The sequence below is a fragment of the Phoenix dactylifera genome, chromosome 16, assembly GCF_051530095.1.
Source record: "Phoenix dactylifera cultivar Ajwa chromosome 16, Ajwa_hap1_PhDact_Kaust_v1.1, whole genome shotgun sequence".
NCBI lineage: Eukaryota > Viridiplantae > Streptophyta > Magnoliopsida > Arecales > Arecaceae > Phoenix > Phoenix dactylifera.
The window spans coordinates 4,552,620-4,578,495 of NC_143205.1; the positions used below are offsets into that span (position 1 = coordinate 4,552,620).

Here is a 25,876-nt window from a genome sequence, read left to right on the forward strand (position 1 = left end):
AGAAGTAACCAATGCTAGAGATACTTCAGTAATAGCTATTAGAAGTGACCATGGTACCGAATTCGAAAATCATTTATTTGATGAGTTTTGTAGTAAAAAGGGGATAACACACAATTTTTCTGCACCTAGGACACCACAACAAAATGGAGTTGTGGAGAGGAAAAACAGAACTCTAGAGGAAATGGCTAGAACTATGTTATGTGAAAGTAACCTCCCTAAGTACTTTTGGGGAGAAGCCATTAATACTTCTTGTCATATATTAAATAGAGTTTTATTGAGACCTATTATAAAGAAAACACCTTATGAACTTTGGAAAAACAGAAAACCAAAGGTAAACTATTTTCATATCTTTGGATGTAGGTGTTTTATTCATAATAATGGGAAAGATAATCTAGAAAAATTTGATTCTAAATCTGATGAGGGCATATTCTTAGGGTACTCTACAACTAGTAAAGCATATAGAGTCTTTAATAAAAGAACCCTAGTTATAGAAGAATCCATACATGTTGTCTTCGATGATTCTAGCGATATCTCTTCTAGTAAGAGAGTTAATTTTGATGATGATACGGAAATTCTTGAAGAAAAGATTGACGAGATGACATTACAAGATAACAGTCAAAAATTAATTGAAGATGCATCATCAAGCCAAGAGACTATAGTAGATCATGGGCTAACTAAAGCTTGGAGGTATGCTCACGGGCATCCTAAGGAATTAATTCTAGATGATCCGTCTCAACCTATTAGGACTAGAGCATCCCTTAGGAACTTAAACAATCATCTAGCTTTCGTTTCACATTTTGAGCCTAAACGCATAGAAGAAGCTGAAAAAGATGTAAATTGGATAAATGCAATGCAAGAAGAATTAAACCAATTTACTAGAAACAAAGTATGGAATCTAGTTGAAAGACCTTCTGAATATCCAATTATAGGTACCAAATGGATTTATAAAAATAAACTTGATGAAAATGAAATTGTCATAAGGAATAAGGCTAGACTAGTAGCAAAGGGCTATAATCAAGAAGAAGGTATAGATTTTGATGAAACTTTTGCTCCTGTAGCTAGACTTGAGGCTATTAGATTATTATTAGCATATGCATGCTCTAAGGACTTCAAACTATTTCAAATGGATGTAAAAAGTGCATTTTTAAATGGGTATATTAATGAGGAGGTATATGTAGAACAACCCCCTAGTTTTGAAAATCATCAATACCCTAATCATGTTTATAAATTGAACAAAGCACTTTATGGTTTGAAACAAGCACCTAGAGCATGGTATGAAAGACTTAGCAAATTCCTATTAGAACATGAGTTCTCTAGGGGTAATGTAGATACAACACTATTTCTGAAAAAGCAAAACAAAGATATGTTATTAGTGCAGATTTACGTTGATGATATTATTTTCGGTGCTACTAACAATCGCCTCTGCGAAGAATTTGCTGATTTGATGCAGAGTGAATTTGAGATGAGCATGATGGGAGAGCTGAACTACTTCCTCGGGCTTCAAATCAAACAGTCTGAAGGAGGCATCTTCATCAATCAAGCCAAATATATCAAGGAGATGCTTAAAAAGTTTGATATGGAGGGGAACAAGTCAATCAGCACCCCCATGAGCTCATCATGCAAATTAGACCAAGATGAATCAGGTAAATCTGTAGATCAGAAACTATATAGAGGTATGATAGGATCTTTATTGTATCTTACTGCAAGTAGACCTGATATCATGTTTAGTGTTTGCATGTGTGCTAGATATCAGTCTAATCCTAAGGAATCACATCTAATTGCAGTTAAGAGAATCTTTAAATACCTAATAGGAACTAAGAATATTGGTTTATAGTATTCTAAAGAATCTAGCCTAAAATTAATAGGATACACAGATTCAGACTTTGCTGGATGTAAACTTGATAGAAAAAGTACCAGCGGGTCTTGTCAATTTCTAGGAGAAAACTTAATCTCATGGTTTAGCAAGAAACAAAACTCGGTTGCATTATCTACTGCTGAAGCTGAATATGTTGCAGCCGGGAGTTGTTGTGCTCAAATCTTATGGATCAAACAACAATTAGAAGATTATGGCATTAAACAAGATAAAATACCCATTAATTGTGATAATACAAGTGCCATTAATCTAACTAAGAATCCAATTCAGCATTCAACAACTAAACATATTGAGATAAGACATCACTTCATAAGAGATCATGTACTGAATGGTGATGTGACACTACAATTTGTTTGTACTGATGATCAATTAGCTGACATTTTTACAAAACCCCTAAGTGAAGAGAGATTTAGTGTGCTTAGGAGGGGATTAGGAGTGATTGATCCATCCTAGTGGTATTTTTCACTAGATTCATTTGATTTTGATGGTTAGATTGTGATTAATATAGAGTTTCGTTTCAATGATCATCAAATCAGATCATAATTTAGTGATTTTCCCTCATTCGGCACGAACATAGCATGATTTTTAGGTGCGTGCCAGAGTTCGAGATGACTCGAGCAAGTTTCAGAGTCGGCTCGTAAGGGGGAGTCGACTCGCGCATTTGCGGGAGTCGACTCGAGATCGATGGCAGCAGAGGGGGAGTCGACTCGCATACAGATGGAAGTCGACTCGAGGTTAACAGGCACATAAGGAGAGTCGACTCGCGCCTATTTTGGAGTCGACTCGAGGTCGAGTCGACTCGCGACTCAGAGGAGTCGACTCGCAGTCGGGATCCGACTTTTTAACCCTAACTCCATCGTTTAGAAAACACTTATTTTCACCGCCGCCACTGTTCAAAACCCTAGAGCCGACTCCTAGATCGTCTCCGGCCGTCCCTAAGCCTTTTCCCGTCGACCTTTCACCGTCCATTAGCGTTTTACTCCATTCTAGGTCGACCATGCCTCGTAAAACCGTTGTCCCAAGCCGGAAGAGGCCCCAACCCGCAACCGGCACCGAGCGACGTTCCAAGGCTCGGAACGATCCCGCGAGGCCACAACCTCCGGCTCGTTCCCCGCCGAGGGCGGTTCCCTCGAGGCCGTGCGCCGGGAAGGCGGTCTCCACCGGGAGATACGTCGATTTCGACTATCTCTCCCGGGAGGGCTTTACGATAGGAGAGAGACTTAGGGCCCAGGGCTTAGAGTATTTCCTCACCTTAGATCTCCCCACATACCCTGGACTAGTTAGGGAGTTCTACGGTACCGTCCACAGGGGCGATGGGGGTATAGAGGGCACGGTAGCCGGTGTCTCATTATTCATTTTGGAGGATATCATTGCTCAGGTCCTCCATCTTCCCCAAGTTGGGGTGGCACCCGCACACCCTGAGGATAGGACTGAGGCCCTTACGGCCATTCTAGGGCATCCACCCCAGTCCCCCTTGGATGAGGTATCCGCTAGCTCACTTCCAGTTGAGGTGCGGATCCTCCTGAGCATCCTGTCTAGGTCCCTCTTTCCGAAGACTGGGCGCTTCGACTTTGTTTCTGAGAGGGACCTCGCCCTTATGTTCTATATTCTCCAGGACACCCCAGTCAACTTCCCAAAACTTATTTATAGATATCTATGTGAGCCACTAGATAGACCTAGGCTCACCCTCCCCTACGGCATGATGTTCACCCTTTTGTTTAGGGAGGCCGAGATTTCCATTCCTGAGGGGGAACCCTCTCGCGCATTGCAATGGACAGATCGCATGCGTCCGGGGACCCTACACAGGATGGGGTTTCGGAAGGTAGAGGGGACCTGGGTTAGGAAGTCTTCCACCTCCACACATACCACCAGACATTCCCCTAGTCCTGAGCCAGACTCAGATTATCCTGACTTTCCCTCCACTTCTGCTCCTACCACCTCAGCCGGACCCTCCTCCTCAGCTCCTCAGGTCATGGAGGTCCGGATCGCTCCTGAGCAGCTCCGGGAGTTGCGGCAGGAGATTGTCCGAGATCTGCGAGATGATCTACTTCGGGAGCTCCGGGGTTCAGTGCCTGCTCCCACTCCTGCACCTTCGTCAGCGTTGGTCCCTTCCTTGACAGCCGTGACTGAGATGACGGCCCATGTGCGGGAAGAGATTTACAACGTCCGGAGCCTGATCCAGGCTCAATTCTCCAGTATGAGTGAGGTCACGGGCATCACTCGGAAGATGCGCGATGACATCCGGAAGGACATGAGCACCACTACTCAGGGGGCCGCGCGCTTGTCAAACGTGCTCATCGACAAGCTGGACGCACTTCAGAAGTCGGTGACCGAGCTCTCCACTACACATAGCAGGGCCACTTCGTCCATTATCTCTCAGCTCGGGCATGTTACAGATGCGGTCACCCTCCTCACGGAGCAGAACAGATTGAGAGGAGGAGCCACATCCTCGAGAGGAGGAGCCACATCCTCGAGGAGACCTTAGCTGCTTTTTGCTTTATTTTGACATGTATTCCTTTTTTTTTTTGCTTTACTTATTGTATTCTCAAATGTATTTACATACACATCAATACAATGAGTAGACATATTGATAGTCAACTTTAAAGACCACGCAATAGCACGTATCTAGTAGGATAGTGATTACGGGTATCGATCCACAGGGATTGGGGTATAGTTGTTTTTCTTAAAAATAAAAATATTTGAAAAAGGATGAATTTGTGAAAAAATTAAACTAAGGAATTTAAAAAAAATGCAATTAAAGGGATATCAGTTTGAGGAGAACCTAGGGCAAGGAATTCACCACTAACATCGGAACAAGGGTTATTTATATTTTAATTTATTCTTGGATAAACATGCAAATTGGCTACAAGCCTAATAAGCATTTAAATAAAAATTCACAAAAGTAATTTGGGCATAATCCATCTTCGGTTGGCATGAAATGTCTACCCTAATCTAAGGTGGTAGCACATCGCATCTTCCCTAAGCATGGACTATCTTATATTTACTTAGTGATCATGAAGAACAGTTGTATAAACATCATATTTAAAATCACAGAAATTAAATATGATTCAAAAGAAGATATCCATTAAAAACAATAAGTTCATACAACTCCAAGAACATAAAATAAAATATAAAACCCATGTTCCTGTATTAGGGCTGCATCCAGCCCTAGAGAAGAGATCAGCCTTCCATGAAGTTGTAGGCGGCAGCAGCAGCACAGCAGCGGGCTCCCATTTGCATCATGATCAGCTTCCTTTCTTCCTCCCTCATGCACTGGGATTTCAGCCTCCGAGAAGCGATGATCGAAGGAGGATAGCTCTCCTCCTTTTATAGCTTCACCAGCACCCCACCCTCCTTGCTTTGTGGTTGATCCGAACGGTGAAGCTGAAATTTGTTGGCCGCGGGAGAGTCAGACGCGTGGGAAGATGAAGTCAATCCTCTGTTCTGTTGGGATGCAGGAGCTATTTGGATCTCAGGGGAAGAGGATGAAGCTTACGGCTGGATACGATGGAACTAATCGAGTTGTTGGACAGCTGAGAGGTGATCTGGAAGTTGGGATTTGATTCCGAAGCAGAGGACTTGCTGGCTTTGATCTTATCCATGGATGCGGGAAGTTTGGATTCCGAAACAGGGGAAGGAGGCTGCGGACGTGCTTGCGGTTGAGAGGACTTCGGAAGGAGGTTGAAGAAGCTGGGAGTGTTGCTGTTAGCTGGGAGAAGGTGGTTCGGATTTGGGTGTGTGAGAAGATTTGGAGCTATCCATGGAGGGTAGACAGATCCGTGGGTGGTTGGATCGATGAAAACTCGGGCTCTGTTTGAACTGCTCACGGGATGGGGATGATGTGGAGTTGGGAGGTTCGGCTGGGAGGAGATATGCTCTGTTTGGATGCCGTGAAGGCAGTGGGTGAGAGGAAGATGATAAATCGCGGAGAATGGGGAGGATCTTGGTTTTGTTCCTTAGATGCGGAAGGGAAGAATGCTAACGTGGAGAGGATGGGATCTGAATCGTGGATGCAGAAGGATGAACTCGATTTGGATGAAGGGGAGGAAGGCATGCATGAGATGAGCTTTGGAACGGCTGGCAGCTGGGACTGGGAACGTATCACGAATGAACTGTAAGATCTTGGAGGATACTGAGCCGTTGGGAGGAGATCAATTCGGCTCTATTTCGTTGGAACACGGGAGAAGGGGAGGATGTTCGGTTCGGTTGGCAGTTGAGATGAAGCTGCGATGGGAAGACTTGGGAATCCAGCTGGGATCAGTCCGGAAGAAGAGGGAATGAATTCATGAGCTGAGATGCAGGGGATACCGTGAGTTGGTTTGAACTTTGTTTTATTAAGCTGGGAGGTTTTCACGGGGGACGAAGCTTCTGTTCTTTGGACATGGAAGCTGGGAAGGACGTGGATTTTATTCCCTGCATTGAGAAAGATGGTTGGGTCCACTCTGATGGGTTGGGACTGAAGCTAAAACAGGGGAGGTTTGAATAGTGGAGGAAATAGTCTTGATAGGTGCACACGTGAAGAGAAGGAAACTTGAATGACTGATTGTACATAAAGGTTGATCCATGATATAGTTCAAATAAAATGTTGAAACATGAACGAAAGATCGAATTAGATGTGATGAAAACAGTAGAATTGGGATGAACGGCCGAAGAGGGAATCTGAGAGGATTTAATTCGCGAAGTGCATGCAATTTAGGTTCAGGGATCATCTCGAATGAGTTTGACTCGAATATGAGTTCGACTTTACCTGCATACATTAGACTCAATCAGTAAAACTCGAATTACCTCTGATAATTATTAAAATGCAATGATGATGGTAACACATATTTTATGGTTAAATTTACGAAATATGCAAATTAAAATAATGATAAGTGCTATGAATAAAAGGTTAATTTATGCATTATTTAGCACTTATCACACCCCCCAACCTACATTTTGCTAGTCCTCGAGCAAAATAAAAAAAAACTAACTCACTTTCGCAGGAATCGCGATTGCATTTACCGTATGCAATAAGGCTTTAAACCCCTAGGTGGCCCTAGTGGACGAGTTTTGTCTCGTGAGGGTTTCCGGCTCAGATACCCACAAACTGCAGTCGAAAGAATTTATTTTATTGATTTATAAAATCTAATTTCAAATGCATAAGTGCCAATAATTTCAAAAGCACACAAAGTTTTATTACTAAGTCAGCCCAAATCCTAGGTCAAGATGCAACTTAAGTTGAAATTATTAAGTTTCCGTTAGGGAGTTGTAAGACTTCTTTATACTTGGGTGCTCGGTATATCTGGACCATACACAAGCTAAGGCTTTAGATCCCCAAAATACTGCTAAAGCTAGTAGCTTCCAAGAATTGGTCAGATAAGACCTAATCACTGATTCAAAATCATCCTACCTTGCAGGACTTCGAGAGTTGTGGATGTTTACTTTAATACCTCATGGGCTTTATCTGTAATATTCCAGTTTACTCGAATTTTTACAACGACGGCTTTCACACTATCGTCTTTTTCAAGGTCAATATTATTTTCTCTTTTTCTCTTTTTTTTTTTTTGATTTTGTTTTTTTTTTTTTTTGATTTTGTATTTATAAATAAATTATGCACTTTTACTCTTGTAATGATTCCTCCATGTAACGAGCATTCAGTCAACACTCCCACACCAGATGGCATAAGGTGTTAGGCATCAAGACTCCCCTACGGACCTATGCTCGGGTTCCTCATTACAAGCCCGCTGACCTTTGACAATAGGTAGCCCTTTTCGATGTACCTGACTAAATTCACTTTTTTTTTTTTTTGGATAAAAGTGAATTAGATAAGTATGATTCATCAGGACTCAAGGTTGCTACCAGACTTAACAACATAATGTTGAACCTAACCCTTAGAAGTGTAGGCCATGTGTGTTGTGAAATTCCAAAGTAAAAATTATCTTACAACTCACTAAAAGAACTTTTAATAAAAAGAACTCAAATTGACTTACTCCTGACTAATCATTGGGCTTTTTAGATTTTATATACTTTGTGTGATTATCATTTCAGCACTAAGGCATAGAAATTAGGTTTTTTTTTTTTTTTTTGAAATTCATTTTTTTTTTTAAATTCACTTGAAAATGGGAAAATGCGAAGAATTCCTTCAAAAATTCAAATCCTATTACCCCCAACCTAGATCAGACATTGTCCTCAATGTTTTTTTTTTTTTGAATTTTTTTTTAATTTTTTTAATATTTTATTATTATTATTATTTTTGTTTTACGAAAATATGATGCATATGGAGGATAGAAGCATTGTACCTTAGTTGCATCAGTAATATGAGGGATCCTGAAAAAAAATGCAACAAGAAAATATGCAAAAAAAAAAAAAAATCTATGGAAATTGGGTTGCCTCCCAACAAGCGCTAAGTTTAACGTCTTCAGCCAGACGCAGTGCATCCTTAATCATATTATACCAGGTTCATGCCGAGTTCTCCAAGGAAGAGAATTTGTGGAAAACTGATTGACGGGCACAGAGTTGACTGCTTCTATGGTCTTTTCTATGGTAACGTCAAAATGGGTCAAGCATGTTTTCAGAGGTTCATCTGCTAAAATATAAGGAAGATCGCCCATTTTATCTATTAGGAAGCACTCAACTTCCTTTGCGGGTTGATCAGAGGCATGAAATATATTTAACTTGACCTTCATGTTCCCAAAGGATATATTCATCACCCCAGTTCTACAATTTATACTTGCATTGGCTGTAGCTAAAAAGGGACGCCCAAGGATCACGGGGATTTGTTTCTTAGGATTAGGCTCATGTTCCATATCAAGGACGATGAAATCGACTGGGAAATAAAATTTGTCGACCTTGACTAGGACATCTTCAATTGTTCCTCGTGGTATTTTAACAGATCGATCAGCCAACTGTAGGGACACCGAGGTAGGCTTCAATTCACCTAATCCGAACTTTTCGTAGACTGAATAAGGAAGGAGGTTAACACTCGCCCCTAGATCTAATAATGCTCGATCAATAGGATTGTCTCCCACCACACAAGAGATGGTAGGGGCACCAGGATCCTTGAACTTAGGAGGGGTTTTGTGCTGAAGGATGGAGCTCACTTGTTCAGTCAGGAAGACCTTTTTAGGCACATGTGTCCTAGATTTTCGTTTCTGTGTACAAAGGTCTTTGAGAAATTTGGCATAGGAGGGAACTTGTCTAATAGCATCAAGGAGTGGGAGGTTGATTTTAACTTGTTTGAAAATCTCCATCATCTCCTCTAGTGAAGTTTCCTTTTTGCCAAAGGGAGAGGGTGAATTAAGAGCTTCAGGAAATGGGACTTTTGGAATATGAGTTTGGGCAGAAGCTGGAAGAGCTGAAGAAGAAGAAGTTTTTGGATTTTCATGTGATATATTTTGCTCTTCCTTTTTACCTTCCTTATTGTTATCCTCCCCAATCTCATTGTCTACTACACGTCCACTCCTTAGGGTAGTCAGAGCATTGGCCTGTTCATGATGAATTGTATTCGGTTGATTTTCTTGAGCCATGTATTGTCCCCTAGGATTACTCACTGGTTGGCTTGGAAGCTTTCCTTCCTCTCGCTTGTTCAGTGCATTAGCTAGTTGCCCCATTTGGGATTCTAGCTTAGCGATAGATTGCGTGTGAGAGTGCACCAATTGTGTAATGGTTTCCAAACCTTGAAGGGAGGTCAACACTTTCTCCTCAAAGGCTGTGTTTCTTTGGGGTGCTGGAGGAGTGTGTTGAAATTGAGTCGAAGGACGGTAGGGATTAACATTTTGGAATGGTTGAAAGTTTTGGGAATAAGGCTGGGAAGTATTGGAAGTCTGCTGCTTCCAAGAGAAGTTTGGATGGTTGCGCCACCCCGGATTATAAGTGTTAGAATACGGATCATTACCCGGTCGGGACTGTGCTTGGGCAGCATTTACTTGTTCTTGCACAAATTCAGGAAATTGTGCTGCCGAAGGGCACTCAAAAACAGTATGAGACGGACTAGAACAGAGAGCACACACTTGTGCTTGGGAAAAGTTTGGAAGCTGTTCTCTAGACATTAGCTGGTCCAACTTGCGGGATAGTGCATCTACTTTGTCAGATAGACCTATGGACTGGCTAACTTCATATATGGTTCCTTTTCTTTGAGAACTTGGGGGTGCTTGACGAGCGGAGGAGGCATGGTGGAGGGAATTTTCATTAAGGTTCTCAAACAATTGCCATGCCTCATGTTCACTTTTAAGCATGAAAGTACCCCCACAAGAAGCATCAACCATTTGACGATTTCGTTCGGATAGTCCGTCATAAAAGCATTGCACTAATTGCCATTTGGGTATTTGATGATGCGGGCATTTTCGGAGTAAGTCTCTAAATTTTTCCCAAGTTTCATGGAATTCTTCCCCATCAGATTGGGAGAAGCTCGTGATAGCACGCCTAAATTGGTTTGTTCTTCCTATGGGAAAATATTTCTTTAGAAATTCATGTTGCATTTGAGCCCATGAAAGAATGGAATTGGCTTCTAATGAGTGGAGCCATTGTTTAGCTCTATCTTTAAGGGAAAAAGGAAACAACCTAAGTTTCAGAGCATCATCAGTGAAGTTCTGAATTTTGACAGTAGTGCAGATCTCAAGGAACTCATCCAAATGTTTATATGGGTCTTCATTGTTAAGTCCATAAAAAGAGGGAAGCATTTGGATGACACTAGACTTAATTTCAAAATGTGCAGCAGCGGTGGTATCAGGTAGTCGAATACAAGATGGAGAGGTATAAATGGAAGGAGTGAAGTACTCCTTTAGGAGTTTGGGTTGTTCTTCAGCCATCTCTATAAGTGGTGTAGATCCTATGGTTCTATAGGTCCGGATTTCGGCTCGAAGGGTCCTAATAGAACGCTCTATTTCAGGGTCAAAAGGTGCTAATTCGGGAGATCTGGAACGACACCCTAGCATACACTAATACTCCTCTGATCAGTACAGTCAAGCATGCACTAAAAAGAAAAACACATCAATTCCTTAAGTTCACCCTAAAATCACTAGACAGCTCCTAACTGGTTTGAAGAGGGCACCTAAGCCTCCAATCCGGTCTAATGACTGAGCTGACCAGGTAAGCTCCCAGGTAAGTGGGGGGGTCACGATGCGTTGCAAAGGTCCCACTTAAAAACCACTTGCCTCGAACAGATGAACTGTCTCCCTTAAAGGGACAAAGCTTGCCTAGACATCAACTGAGCCACAGAGCGAAATTGGTGCAACTTTCGGTGATCTTCGTCCTATTGAGCTCGAATGTCCCTAGGGGCCAACGTCTAATTGATTTTAATTAAGGTGAAAGCTATGTGAGAATTGATTTACCTAGTTTGGGCAAGAATCTGGTGATGAAATCCAGTTCTTATCTTATTGGGGTGATTGCCCTTACTATGTGCAAATTAATTGGTGTATGTGTATCAAGCATGCATTCACACTTTTGCTGAATTTAAAATCAAACAATCACCACACAAGGAAATTTAAATAAAAAAAAGGTTTAGATGTTACCGAAGGGAATTTCCCCAGCAAAAATTTTTTTACTTTAGAGCAAACCTTTACAGCCTCCTTTTTTTCAATAGTTCCTATTTCTGATTGTCCCAAACTTCCTCTTTGGTTCCTGATCAAATAAAAATCAAAAATTAGTAAAGGAGAGAAAAGAGATAAGAGAAATAACAAAAATAGAAAATATTTTTATTATATATTTTTTTTGAAAGTTTTTTTTTATAAAAAGAAAAACAACTATGCTAACAGTCCCCGGCAACGGCGCCAAAAATTGATAGTCAACTTTAAAGACCACGCAATAGCACGTATCTAGTAGGATAGTGATTACGGGTATCGATCCACAGGGATTGGGGTATAGTTGTTTTTCTTAAAAATAAAAATATTTGAAAAAGGATGAATTTGTGAAAAAATTAAACTAAGGAATTTAAAAAAAATGCAATTAAAGGGATATCAGTTTGAGGAGAACCTAGGGCAAGGAATTCACCACTAACATCGGAACAAGGGTTATTTATATTTTAATTTATTCTTGGATAAACATGCAAATTGGCTACAAGCCTAATAAGCATTTAAATAAAAATTCACAAAAGTAATTTGGGCATAATCCATCTTCGGTTGGCATGAAATGTCTACCCTAATCTAAGGTGGTAGCACATCGCATCTTCCCTAAGCATGGACTATCTTATATTTACTTAGTGATCATGAAGAACAGTTGTATAAACATCATATTTAAAATCACAGAAATTAAATATGATTCAAAAGAAGATATCCATTAAAAACAATAAGTTCATACAACTCCAAGAACATAAAATAAAATATAAAACCCATGTTCCTGTATTAGGGCTGCATCCAGCCCTAGAGAAGAGATCAGCCTTCCATGAAGTTGTAGGCGGCAGCAGCAGCACAGCAGCGGGCTCCCATTTGCATCATGATCAGCTTCCTTTCTTCCTCCCTCATGCACTGGGATTTCAGCCTCCGAGAAGCGATGATCGAAGGAGGATAGCTCTCCTCCTTTTATAGCTTCACCAGCACCCCACCCTCCTTGCTTTGTGGTTGATCCGAACGGTGAAGCTGAAATTTGTTGGCCGCGGGAGAGTCAGACGCGTGGGAAGATGAAGTCAATCCTCTGTTCTGTTGGGATGCAGGAGCTATTTGGATCTCAGGGGAAGAGGATGAAGCTTACGGCTGGATACGATGGAACTAATCGAGTTGTTGGACAGCTGAGAGGTGATCTGGAAGTTGGGATTTGATTCCGAAGCAGAGGACTTGCTGGCTTTGATCTTATCCATGGATGCGGGAAGTTTGGATTCCGAAACAGGGGAAGGAGGCTGCGGACGTGCTTGCGGTTGAGAGGACTTCGGAAGGAGGTTGAAGAAGCTGGGAGTGTTGCTGTTAGCTGGGAGAAGGTGGTTCGGATTTGGGTGTGTGAGAAGATTTGGAGCTATCCATGGAGGGTAGACAGATCCGTGGGTGGTTGGATCGATGAAAACTCGGGCTCTGTTTGAACTGCTCACGGGATGGGGATGATGTGGAGTTGGGAGGTTCGGCTGGGAGGAGATATGCTCTGTTTGGATGCCGTGAAGGCAGTGGGTGAGAGGAAGATGATAAATCGCGGAGAATGGGGAGGATCTTGGTTTTGTTCCTTAGATGCGGAAGGGAAGAATGCTAACGTGGAGAGGATGGGATCTGAATCGTGGATGCAGAAGGATGAACTCGATTTGGATGAAGGGGAGGAAGGCATGCATGAGATGAGCTTTGGAACGGCTGGCAGCTGGGACTGGGAACGTATCACGAATGAACTGTAAGATCTTGGAGGATACTGAGCCGTTGGGAGGAGATCAATTCGGCTCTATTTCGTTGGAACACGGGAGAAGGGGAGGATGTTCGGTTCGGTTGGCAGTTGAGATGAAGCTGCGATGGGAAGACTTGGGAATCCAGCTGGGATCAGTCCGGAAGAAGAGGGAATGAATTCATGAGCTGAGATGCAGGGGATACCGTGAGTTGGTTTGAACTTTGTTTTATTAAGCTGGGAGGTTTTCACGGGGGACGAAGCTTCTGTTCTTTGGACATGGAAGCTGGGAAGGACGTGGATTTTATTCCCTGCATTGAGAAAGATGGTTGGGTCCACTCTGATGGGTTGGGACTGAAGCTAAAACAGGGGAGGTTTGAATAGTGGAGGAAATAGTCTTGATAGGTGCACACGTGAAGAGAAGGAAACTTGAATGACTGATTGTACATAAAGGTTGATCCATGATATAGTTCAAATAAAATGTTGAAACATGAACGAAAGATCGAATTAGATGTGATGAAAACAGTAGAATTGGGATGAACGGCCGAAGAGGGAATCTGAGAGGATTTAATTCGCGAAGTGCATGCAATTTAGGTTCAGGGATCATCTCGAATGAGTTTGACTCGAATATGAGTTCGACTTTACCTGCATACATTAGACTCAATCAGTAAAACTCGAATTACCTCTGATAATTATTAAAATGCAATGATGATGGTAACACATATTTTATGGTTAAATTTACGAAATATGCAAATTAAAATAATGATAAGTGCTATGAATAAAAGGTTAATTTATGCATTATTTAGCACTTATCACATATTCTCTTCAATTGTGTGCACTTTGATCTCTAAGTGATTGTTTGTTCTGCTTACCTCCTTTTTGATATGATGACAAAAAGGAGGAGAAATACTTAACAGATATGTAAATGGAATCAACATAAAAGGAATAATGAGAATTCAAACATAATTTGTTCTTAGTGGATTTGGTACCTCGAGGCTCATTATCTCTCTGTTGGGGCTCCTAATGGAGTAATCTCCAGAATCTATTCAAGGGATATTCGGAGATTAGTTGAATCCAACTCAAGAACAAATTGTCAGATTTTTCCTCTAAAAACCAAAAATTTCAGTTCAAAAACTTCATTGCATTAAAAAAAAATTCAGAGAATCAAAACAAAGTTGAATGTATATGTTGAGGGGGAGAATCTAAATTTTTAAGAAAGCTAAATCATTAAATATATATAAGCCAAACAATTGATTGCATGATATGAAGGCTTATATAATTCCAAATGAAAGGGGGAGCCTTAACTCCAAAATTTATTGTTTCACACCTTTCAAGATTGGATAAATCAAATAACCAGACACTTGAATTCATTTATGGATTTTATTTCCTTGTTTATTGAGCAATTCACTTTACATATACTCAATGTTTTGTCATCATCAAAAAGGGGGAGATTGTGGAGTGATTGATCATAACCCTATTTGATTTTGATGAGCTCAAAGCATCTGAGTATATCTCTTATTTACTAATGAATTCAATTGAGTGTTTCAGTGAAAATCTTGTCTAAAGTGTTTCTAGACTTGGTTCATAATATTTTGGATAAGTTAAGAAGTCAGTTTGAACCAAAGTCTGAGACTCGAGTCGACTCCAGAGTATTACGAGTCGACTCCAAGCGTATCAGAATCACTGGCACGGGCTCGAGTCGACTCCGGATCATTACGAGTCGACTCCGACTGAGAACAGACAGACGAGCAGAAAGCATCAACTCAAAATCTGTCAGCGAGTCGACTCCTGAAGTGCGCGAGTCGACTCCGATGTTTACCGAGTCGACTCCGGAGTAGTATGAGTCGACTCCAAGGAGTTACAGACAGAAAAGTCAGAGAGCGATTTTCGACCCTGAGATTCGAGTCGACTCCTGTGGAACGCGAGTCGACTCCGATGGTTGGTAGGTCGACTCCAAAGAAAGCGAGAGTCGACTCTCAGTGGTACACAAGGCAAAAAGTCAGAGAGGAGTTTTCGGACTCTGAGATTCGAGTCGACTCCCGCAATACGCGAGTCGACTCCGAGACAGCGCGATCCCAAAAAGACAGAAGACCGATTTACTGTCTCTGAGAGCCGAGTCGACTCCCAGACAGCTCGAGTCGACTCCAAGGCAGCGCTACACCAAAAAGGCAGAAGCCTATGTTTCGGAAACTGAGAGCCGAGTCGACTCCGGGGAAGTTCGAGTCGACTCCAAGACTGGACGAGCCAAAAGACAGAAGATCGGGAGTTCGGGCTCTGAGCGCCGAGTCGACTCCCAGGATTGTCGAGTCGACTCGAGTGGGCCAAGTTGAAAATTAGCTCCATGGATTTCATGAGATGAGCCGACTCCGAAAATGCCAAGTCAGCTCCAGAAGTTGGCGAGTCGACTCCGGGTCAAGACGAGTCGACTCCCAGTCGAAGAGGCTACTTTAATTCAAACCCGGAACAGTTGCTGAGTCGACTCCAGAAAAGCATGAGTCGACTCCCGCTACAGCCGAGTCGACTCCTGATCGCGCGAGTCGACTCCAACCCCCAACGGACATATTGTCAGGTTGTGCAGAGTGTGCAGAACGGGCAGAAAAAGGTGTCTAACGGCTAGTTTCCGTGGGGGATGGCTTAAATAGCCATAGAGGACTGTAGCAAGGAAGAGACGCACCATTCCATTCAAAGTAATCAAGCATTCATTCTCTGCAAGTGGTTTTTCAACGAAAAGAGGGAAGAGCGCCATAACTCCATCCAACTACCTCTTCCCAAACATTGAAAGAGATCTCCTCCTGCATTCAAGTCGACCAGACATTCAAGAGGAGACCCGAAGTTCAAGAAGCCCTACTCTACTCCAACTCAAACGTGTTTGAGGGCTCTTAACTTCTCTCTAGTTTATATTGTTATTTATCTGCTTTTGAGAAGCTCTGTTTTTCTGTTTGTTGACATTATTTCCATCTTGTCTTTGCTTGGTTCAATCGGGGGATTGAATCAAGGGTGTACAGGTTGGTTGGTGAGCCGAGTGTAAAACCAACGTGTAAGGGTTCGATTGTGATCCCGGGAAAACAATCGGGGTGGTTCTAGTCGGTGAGCCAGGGAAAACCAACCGAGTTCGTTGTGAGCTCGTAAAACAATAAGTTTGGTTGTGAGCTTGTAAAACAACCGGCTGTAATCCAAGGAGTTATAGTGAATTCCCAAGTGAGACTTGGGGAGTGGACGTAGGAGCAAGGGTTAGCTCCGAACCACTATAAAAGCCTTGTGTTTGTGATTGTTTGTCTCTTTCTTTTACTCTCATTTTATTCACAGCACATAGCATGTTGCCCAGATAGACAACCCAAGAGGGGGGGGGTGAATTGGGTTTTAAAATAATTTGAATAATTAAAACGATGTGGTTGACTAATTAAAAACTATTGCAAGTTATTTAATTAATGCTAAGTGCTGTGAGTGATGTGAGGGGAAGAAGAAGAGAGACAATCCATCACAAACACAAGGTTTTATAGTGGTTCGGAGCTAACCCTTGCTCCTACGTCCACTCCCCAAGTCTCACTTGGGAATTCACTATAACCCCCTTGGATTACAGCCAGTTGTTTTCCAAGCTCACAACCAAACTTGTTGTTTTACGAGCTCACAACGAACTCGGTCGGTTTTCTCAGGCTCACCGACTAGAACCGCCCCGATTGTTTTTTCGGGATCACAATCAAACCCTTACACACGTTGGTTTTAACTCGGCTCACCAACCAACCTCAATCCCCTTGATTCAATCCCCGATTGAACCAAGTAAATACAAGTTGTAGAAAGAAAACAGAAAATGAGCTTCTCAAAAAGCAGATGAAAACAATATGAACAATAAATGAAGTTAAGAAGCCTCAAACGCTTTTAGATTGGAGATGAGAAATGGCTTCTTAAACTTCTGGTCTCCTCTTGAAAGAGTAGTCGACTTGAATGCAGGAGAAGGAGGCTTTAATTGCTGGGAAGATGTAGTTGGAAGCAGTAAATGCAGATCTTCCTCTTTTTCGTTGAAGAGCACGTTGCAGAGCTTGAATGCTTGATTAGTTGGAGTGGAATGGTTGTTCTCTGCCTTGCTACAGTCCTCTGTGGCTATTTAAGCCAACCCCCATGGAAACTAGCCGTTAGAGTGCTTTTTCTGCCCGTTCTGAACACTCTGCGCAGCCTGACAATATGACCGTTGGTGGGTTGGAGTCGACTCACGCGATCAGGAGTCGACTCGGCTGTAGCGGGAGTCGACTCAAGCTTTTTCGGAGTCGACTCGGCAACTGTTCCAAATTTGAATTAAAGTTGCCTTCACGACTGGGAGTCGACTCGTCTTGACCTGGAGTCGACTCGTCAACTTCTGGAGCTGATTTGGCAATTTTGGAGTCGGCTCATCCACTGAAGTCCGTGAATCCAATTTTGAATTTTGTCCACTCGAGTCGACTCGACTGTCCTGGGAGTCGACTCGAATCTCAGAGCCCGAACTCTCGATCCTCTGTCTTTTGGCTCGTCCAGTCTTGGAGTCGACTCGAACTTCCTTGGAGTCGACTCGGCTCTCAGTTTCCGAAAGATGGTCTTCTGCCTTTTGACGTGAAGCTGTCTTGGAGTCGACTCGAGCTGTCTGGGAGTCGACTCGAATCTCAGAGGCAGTAACTTGGTTTTCTGTCTGTCTTGGGGTCGCGGTGTCTTGGAGTCGACTCGCATATTGCGGGAGTCGACTCGAATCTCAGAGTCCATAAAATGCTCTCTGACTTTTTCTTTGTGTACCGCTGAGAGTCGACTCTTGCTTTCTCTGGAGTCGACTTGCCACCTATCGGAGTCGACTCGCGTTCCACTGGAGTCGACTCGAATCTCAGACCCGAAAACTGTTCTCTGACTTTTCTGCCTGTGACTGCTTGGAGTCGACTCTTACTTCCTTGGAGTCGACTCGGTGAACATCGGAGTCGACTCGCGCACTTCGGGAGTCGACTCGCTGACAGGTTCTGAGTTGAAGCTTTCTGTCCTTCTGTCTGTTCTCAGTCGGAGTCGACTCGTACTTATCTGGAGTCGACTCGAGCTCGTGCCAGTGAACTTGATATGCTTGGAGTCGACTCGTGATACGCGGGAGTCGACTCGAGTCTCAGACATTGGTTCAAACAGACTCCTTAACTTATCCAAAAATTATGAACCAAGTCTTGGGACACTTAGACAGGATTTTCACTGAAACACTCAATTGAATTCATTAGTAATCAAAAGATATACTCAAATGCTTTGAGCTCATCAAAATCAAATGGGGTTTTAATCAATCACTCCACAATCTCCCCCTTTTTGATGATGACAAAACTTTGAGTATATGTAAAATGAATTGCTCAATAAATAATGAAATAAAATCCATAAATGAATTCAAATGTCTGGTAATTCAATTTATCCAAGCTTGAAAGGAGTGAAACAATAAATTTCGGAGTTAAAGCTCCCCCTTTCATTTGGAATTATATAAGCCTTCATATTATGCAATCAATTGTTTGGCTTATATGTCATTAATGATTTAGTTTGATTAAAATTCAGATTCTCCCCCTCAACATATGCATTCAACTATGTTTTGATTCTCTGAATTTCCTTTTAATGCTTTGAAGTTTTTGAACTGAATTTTTTGTATTTAGAGGAAAAATCTGTCAATTTGTTCTTGTGTAGGATTCAGCTAATCTCCGAATATCCCTTGAATAGATTCTGGAGATTACTCCATTAGGAGCCCCAAAAGAGAGATAATGAGCCTCGAGGTACCGAATCCACTTAGAACAAATTTGTGTGTTTTTAAGAGTTTTATATTTTTATTGATTTCCATTGATTTCTTTTACATATTTCGCCCCTTTTACATACTTTATACATATTTCTCCCCTTTTTTTTTACATATTTTATTTCTCCCCCTTTTTGTCATCATATCAAAAAGGAGGTAATCACACACAATCAATGGCACAACCAATCATCAAATGGCACATAATTGAAGATAAAATGTCTACTCATTGTATTGATATGAATGTGAATACATGTGAGAATACAATAAGTAAAGTAAAACAAGACAAAACACAAAAACATCTATGGCCTCCTCGAGGATGAGGCACCTCCTCTCGAGGATGTGGGTCCTCCTCTCGTGGATGTGGCTCCTCCTCTCAATCGGCTCTGCTCCATGAGGAGGGTGACTGCATCTGTAACATGGCCAAGCTGCGTGATAATAGACGTAGTGGCTCTGCTATGTGTAGTGGAGAGCTCAGTCACCGACGTCTGAAGCCCAGTCACCGACGTCTGAAGTGCGTCCAGCTTGTCGATGAGTACATTCGACAAGCGCTCGGCCCCCTCGGTGGTGGTGTGCATGTCATGACCTATGTCCTCTCGCATCTGTCGAGTGGTGCTCGTGACCTCACTCATGCTGTGGAACTGGGCCTGGACCAAACTCCGGACATTGTAGATCTCTTCCCGTACATGAGCCGTCATGTCAGTCACGGCTGTCAAGGAAGGGACCAACTGAGAAGATACGGGTGCAGGAGTGGGAGCAGGCACCGCACCTCGGAGCTCCCGAAGCAGCTCATCCCTCACATCTCTGACTATCTCCTGTCGCAGCTCCCGGAGCTGCTCAGGATCAATCCGGACCTCCATGGATGGTGGAGCCGAGGAGGAAGGTCCGGCGGAGGTGGTAGGAGCAGGAGGAGTGGATGGAAGGTCTGGATGGTCTGGAAGGTCTGGGTAGTCTGAATCGGGCTCAGGACTGGGTGAAGGTCTGGTGGTCTGAGCGGTGAGGGTAGACTTCCTAACCCATACCCCCTCTCTCTTCCGAAACCCCATCCTGTGTAGGGTCCCCGCACACGTGCGATCAGTCCATCGCAAAGCGCGAAAGGGCTCCCCCTCAGGAATGGGAACCTCGTACTCCCTAAAAAGAAGGGTAAAAATCATGCCGTATGGGAGGGTGAGCCTAGGTCTATCTAGGGGCTCACACATATACCTATAGATGAGCTTAGGAAAGTTGATTGGGGTGTCCTGAAGGATATAGAACATAAGAGCTAGGTCTCTCTCATTTACAAAATCAAATCTCCCTGTCTTAGGGAAGATGGATCTAGACAAAATACTCAAGAGGATCCGCACCTCAATCGGTAGTGAGCTCGCGGATACCTCGTCTAGAGGTGACTGGGGTGGATGTCCTAGAACGGCCGTAAGGGCCTCAACCCTATCCTCAGGGTGTGCGGGAGCCACCCCTGCTAATGGAAGGTGGAGGATGTGGGCAATAAGATCCTCCGTGACACGCAAAGGGACACCGGCTACTGTGCCCTCGATACTTCCATCTCCCCGATGGACGGTACCATAGAACTCTCTAATAAGGCCCGGGTATGTGGGGAGGTCCAGTGTAAGGAAGTACTCTAGGCCCTGGGCCCTAAGTCTATCACCTATGGTGAACCCTTCCCGGGAGAGGAAGTCGAAATCGACATACCTCCCGGTGGAGACGACCTTCCCGGCCAATGGCCTCGCGGGAACCGCCCTAGGCAGGGAACGAGCCGGAGGTGGTTGCCTCGCGGGATCGTGCCGCGCCTTGGAGCGCCGCTCGGGACCGGCCTCGGGTCGGGACCTCTTCCTAACTACGGTCTTACGCGGCATTTTGACCTAAACTGAGAGGAAAAACCTAGAGGACGGTGAAGGACCGACGGAAAAGACTCGGAACCGACCGGGAATGACCTAGGAAGGGAGGAGAACTCAATGTCCGGCGAAGAATCGACGGAAAAATGGCTTGGAGACGATCGGGGACGACCTAGGAGTCGGCTCTAGGGCTTTTTGAACAGTGGCGGCTTGAAAGAAAAAGTGTTTTCGAAACGACAAATCTAGGGTTAAAAAGTCGGATCCCGACTGCGAGTCGACTCCACTGAGTCGCGAGTCGACTCGACCTCGAGTCGACTCCAGAATATGTGCAAGTCGACTCTCCTTATGCGCCTGTGGACCTCGAGTCGACTCCCGACAGTATGCGAGTCGACTCCCCCTCTGCTGCCATCTTTGCGAGTCGACTCCCGCCAATGCGCGAGTCGACTCCCCCTTAGGAGCCGGCTCTGAAACTTACTCGAGTCGTCTCTAACTTTGGCACGCACCTAAAACTCATGCTATAATCGTGCCGAATGACGGAAAATTACTTAATTAAGATCTGATTTGATGATCATTGGAAAGAAACTCTATTTTTAACCACATTGTAATCATCAAAATCAATGTATCTAGTGGAACCACTAGGATGGATCAATCACTCCTAATTCCCTCCTAAGCACACTAAACCTCTCTTCACTTAGGGGTTTTGTAAAAATATCTGCTAATTGATTATCAGTACAAACAAATTGGAGTGTCACATCACCATTCAATACATGATCTCTTATGAAGTGATGTCTTATCTCAATGTGTTTAGTTCTTGAATGTTGAATTGGATTTTTAGTTAGGTTTATGGCACTTGTATTATCACAATTAATGGAAATTTTATCTTGTTTAATGCCATAATCTTCTAATTGTTGTTTAATCCATAAGATTTGAGCACAACAACTCCCGGCTGCAACATATTCAGCTTCTGCAGTGGATAATGCAACCGAGTTTTGTTTCTTGCTAAACCATGAGATAAGGTTTTCTCCTAGAAATTGACACGACCCGCTGGTACTTTTTCTATCAAGCTTACATCCAGCGAAGTCTGAATCTGTGTACCCTATTAAGTCTAGGCTAGATTCTTTAGAGTACCATAGCCCTATGTTCTTAGTTCCTATTAAGTATTTAAAAATTCTCTTAACTGCAACTAGATGTGATTCTTTAGGATTAGCCTGATATCTAGCACACATGCACACACTAAACATAATATCAGGTCTACTTGCAGTAAGATACAGTAAAGATCCTATCATACCTCTATAAAGTTTTTGATCTACAGATTTACCTGATTCATCTTGGTCTAACTTGCATGATGAGCTCATGGGGGTGCTGATTGACTTGTTTTCCTCCATGTCAAACTTCTTGAGCATCTCCTTGATATATTTGGCTTGATTGATGAAGATGCCTCCTTCAGACTGTTTGATTTGAAGCCCGAGAAAGTAGTTCAGCTCTCCCATCATGCTCATCTCAAACTCACTCTGCATCAAATCAGCAAATTCCTCGCAGAGGCGATTGTTAGTAGCACCGAAAATGATATCATCAACATAAATCTGTACTAATAACATATCCTTATTTTGCTTTTTCAGAAATAGTGTTGTATCTACATTTCTCCTAGAGAATTCATGTTCTAATAGAAATTTGCTAAGCCTCTCATACCATGCTCTAGGTGCTTGTTTTAAACCATAAAGTGCTTTATTTAGCTTATATACATGATTGGGGTATTGATGATTTTCAAAACCAGGAGGTTGTTCTACATATACCTCCTCATTAATATACCCATTTAAAAATGCACTTTTTACATCCATTTGAAATAGTTTGAAGTCCTTAGAGCATGCATATGCTAATAGTAGTCTAATTGCCTCAAGTCTAGCTACGGGAGCAAAGGTTTCATCAAAATCTATACCTTCTTCTTGATTATACCCCTTTGCTACTAGTCTAGCCTTATTCCTTATAACAATTCCATTTTCATCAAGTTTATTTTTATAAATCCATTTAGTACCAATAATTGGATATTCAGAAGGTCTCTCTACTAGATTCCACACTTTGTTTCTAGTAAATTGGTTTAGTTCTTCTTGCATTGCATTTATCCAATTTACATCATTTTCGGCTTCTTCTATATGTTTGGGCTCAAAGTGTGAAACAAAAGCTAGATGGTTATTCAAATTCCTAAGGGATGCTCTAGTCCTAACGGGTTGAGATGGATCATCTAGAATTAGTTCCTTAGGATGCCCATGAGCATACCTCCAAGCTTTAGTTAGCCCATGATCCATAATAGCCTCTTGGCTTGATGATTCTCCTTCAATCAACTTTTGATTATCATCTTGTAATCCCATCTCATCTATCTTTTCTTCAAGTATTTCCATATCATCATCAAAATTAACCTTCTTATTAGACGAGATGTCACTAGAGTCATCAAAAACAACATGTATAGATTCTTCTATAACTAAGGTTCTTTTATTAAAGACTCTATAGGCTTTACTAGTTGTAGAATAACCTAAGAATATTCCTTCATCAGATTTAGGGTCAAATTTCCCTAGATTATCTTTCCCATTATTATGCACAAAACACCTACATCCAAAAACATGAAAATAATTAACCTTTGGTTTTCTGTTTTTCCACAGTTCATAAGGTGTTTTCTTTATAATGGGTCTCAATAGAACTCTATTTAGTATATGACAAGAGGTATTAATGGCTTCTCCCCAAAAGTACTTAGGGAGGTTACTTTCACATAACATAGTTCTAGCCATTTCCTCTAGTGTTCTATTCTTCCTTTCCACCACTCCATTTTGTTGTGGTGTCCTAGGTGCTGAGAAATTATGGGTTATCCCCTTCTTACTACAAAATTCATTAAATGACTGATTTTCGAATTCGGTACCATGGTCACTTCTAATGGCTATGACTGAAGACTCTCTAGCATTTGTTACTTCCTTATGGAACTTCTTAAACATAGAAAATGCTTGATCCTTATGCACTAGGAACATGACCCATGTGTACCTAGAGTAATCATCTACTATAACTAGACCATATTTATTTCCACCTAGGCTTGTTGTTCTAGTTGGACCAAATAGGTCCATGTGTAATAATTCTAGAGGCCTAGAGGTAGAGACACATTTTATGGATTTAAAAGAGTTCCTAGATTGTTTGCCAAATTGACATGCTTCACATATTTTGTTCTTTTCAAATTTTAATTTTGGCAAACCTATCACGGAGTCTCTTTTAACTAGTTTAGTTATTGTGTCCATGCTTGCATGACCTAACTTACGGTGCCATAACCAACTAGCATCATTATCTTTAGTTTCATTTACAACTAAACATTGGTTATGTTTTGCAAGATCTTCTAGGTCTACAACATATACATTTCCACGTCTAATCCCTTTAAAAACTAAACTATTATCATTAGGGTTTGTTATAATGCATAGTGATGGCTTAAACATAACATCATACCCTTTATCACATAATTGACTAATGCTTAATAAGTTATGCTTAAGACCATCAACATATCTAACATTATCAATAAAAGTAAAAGGGGTGATTTGAACTTTACCAATACCAATGATGTGACCTTGGTTGTTGTCTCCAAAAGTCACAGCACCTCCCTTCTTAGCTTCAAGGGTGAAAAATTGATCTTTGTCACCCGTCATGTGCCTTGAGCAGCCACTATCCAAGTACCAGCAGTTTTTGTTGACCTTGGCTGCAAGACACTCCTACACAAGCAAATCATGTCATCTTAGGTACCCAAGTTTTCTTGGGTCCTTCATGGTTAGTCAAATTGGTTCCTTTTGGAACCCATACCCTTTTAATTTTTCTTTTTGTTTTATTTTTCCTAAAATTACACACATTCGCTTTATGACCTATAGTACCACAGCAAAAGCAAGTTATTTTCTTAGTTTTAGTTTTCCCAGCTTTAACAAAGAAGTTACTAAGAAGTTTTTGTTTATTTCTTGGTTTATACCCTAAACCCGCTTTATTAAATACGGCTCGTTGACTATTAAGTATCATGTTTAATTTTTCAGAACTATATGTAAATTTTTCAACTAAGGGTTTGTATTTGTTAAGTTCTTTAGTTAGAGTTTGATTTTCTGCTTTTAGGTCATTAAGTTCTTTTGTGAGATCCTTATTTAAGATTTGTTTATGATTTTTAAGTTCTGAAAGTTCCTTAGTTAGTTTTTCATTATCTTTAGTTAAGGTACTAGTCTTTTGAGTTAAAAGTTGGTTGCTTGTCTTAAGTTCTATATTTTCTTTGATGATTAAATCCTTATCCTTAACTAATTTATCGTATTTATGTAGGTATGATTGATTAGCTATTTTTAGTTCTTTATTCTTAAGATTTATGGCCTTATATTCTACCATTAATTCATTAAATGCATCATAAAGTTCATCAAAAGAAAAATCAGGATGCGTATCGGAAGTTACCTCGTTTTCATTGGCCATGAAGCAGAAATTGGCCTTCTCTTCTTGTTCATCATCTGATGAGGAGGATGATGAGTCGGAGTCGGATAGTGTTGTGACAAGAGCCTTCTTCTTCTTGTACTTACTCCCCTTCTTCAGTAAGGGGCACTCAGCTCTTATGTGACCCGGCTTCTTGCACTCGTAACACCCAATCCCCTCATTTTTCCTTTCCTTACCTTTGTCCTTGCGGTAGGAATTTGAGGGGCCTCTCCTTTGATGATAGGACCTCTTGTGGTTGATGAATTTCTTGAACTTGCGCACAAGAAGAGCCTCACCATCATCTTCCTCATTCTCTTCTTCGTCACTGCTGCTACTGCAAGACAAGTCCTTGTTAGATGAAGTAGACTTAAGAGCTATTACCTTTTTCTTGTGGGAGGACTCCTCTTCGCTGTGTTGCTTCATGGTTAGCTCGTGAGTCATTAGGAATCCAAGGAGCTCTTCAAGTGGAAGCTTGTTCAAGTCTTTAGCTTCTTGGATTGCCGTCACCTTAGCTTCCCATGACCTTGGTAGGCAGCGAAGTATTTTCCTGACAAGATCACTGTTAGTATAGCTCTTGCCAAGGCTTTTTAGGCCATTGACAATGTCAGTAAACCTAGTGAACATGCTAGTGATTGTCTCATTAGAATCCATTTTAAATAGTTCATACTTATGAACCAATATATT

The 25,876-nt window shown here is 41.9% G+C and overlaps 1 protein-coding gene across 1 annotated transcript; it reads right to left on the minus strand.

Moving 5' to 3' along the window:
• Window positions 1-11,435: 11,435 nt before the first annotated feature.
• On the minus strand, window positions 11,436-25,631 carry LOC149751093 (uncharacterized). The gene is made up of 3 exons (XM_089927923.1): window positions 25,178-25,631; window positions 24,327-24,468; window positions 11,436-11,470 (listed from the first exon to the last, which is right to left on the minus strand). Exons 1-3 carry the CDS (start codon window positions 25,613-25,615, stop codon window positions 11,436-11,438), a joined length of 615 nt encoding a protein of 204 aa, XP_089784049.1. The 5' UTR covers window positions 25,616-25,631.
• Window positions 25,632-25,876: the final 245 nt, after the last annotated feature.

Coding starts and splice junctions, on each gene's coding strand:
- LOC149751093 (XM_089927923.1), bottom strand. CDS start 25,615: ATGAAGCAACACAGCGAAGAGGAGTCCTCCCACAAGAAAAAGGTAATA. Junction 24,469..25,177: donor TCATGGCCAATGAAAACGAG/GTAACTTCCGAT, acceptor TTGCTTGTGTAG/GAGTGTCTTGCAGCCAAGGT. Junction 11,471..24,326: donor TTTTGGAGACAACAACCAAG/GTCACATCATTG, acceptor TTATTTGATCAG/GAACCAAAGAGGAAGTTTGG.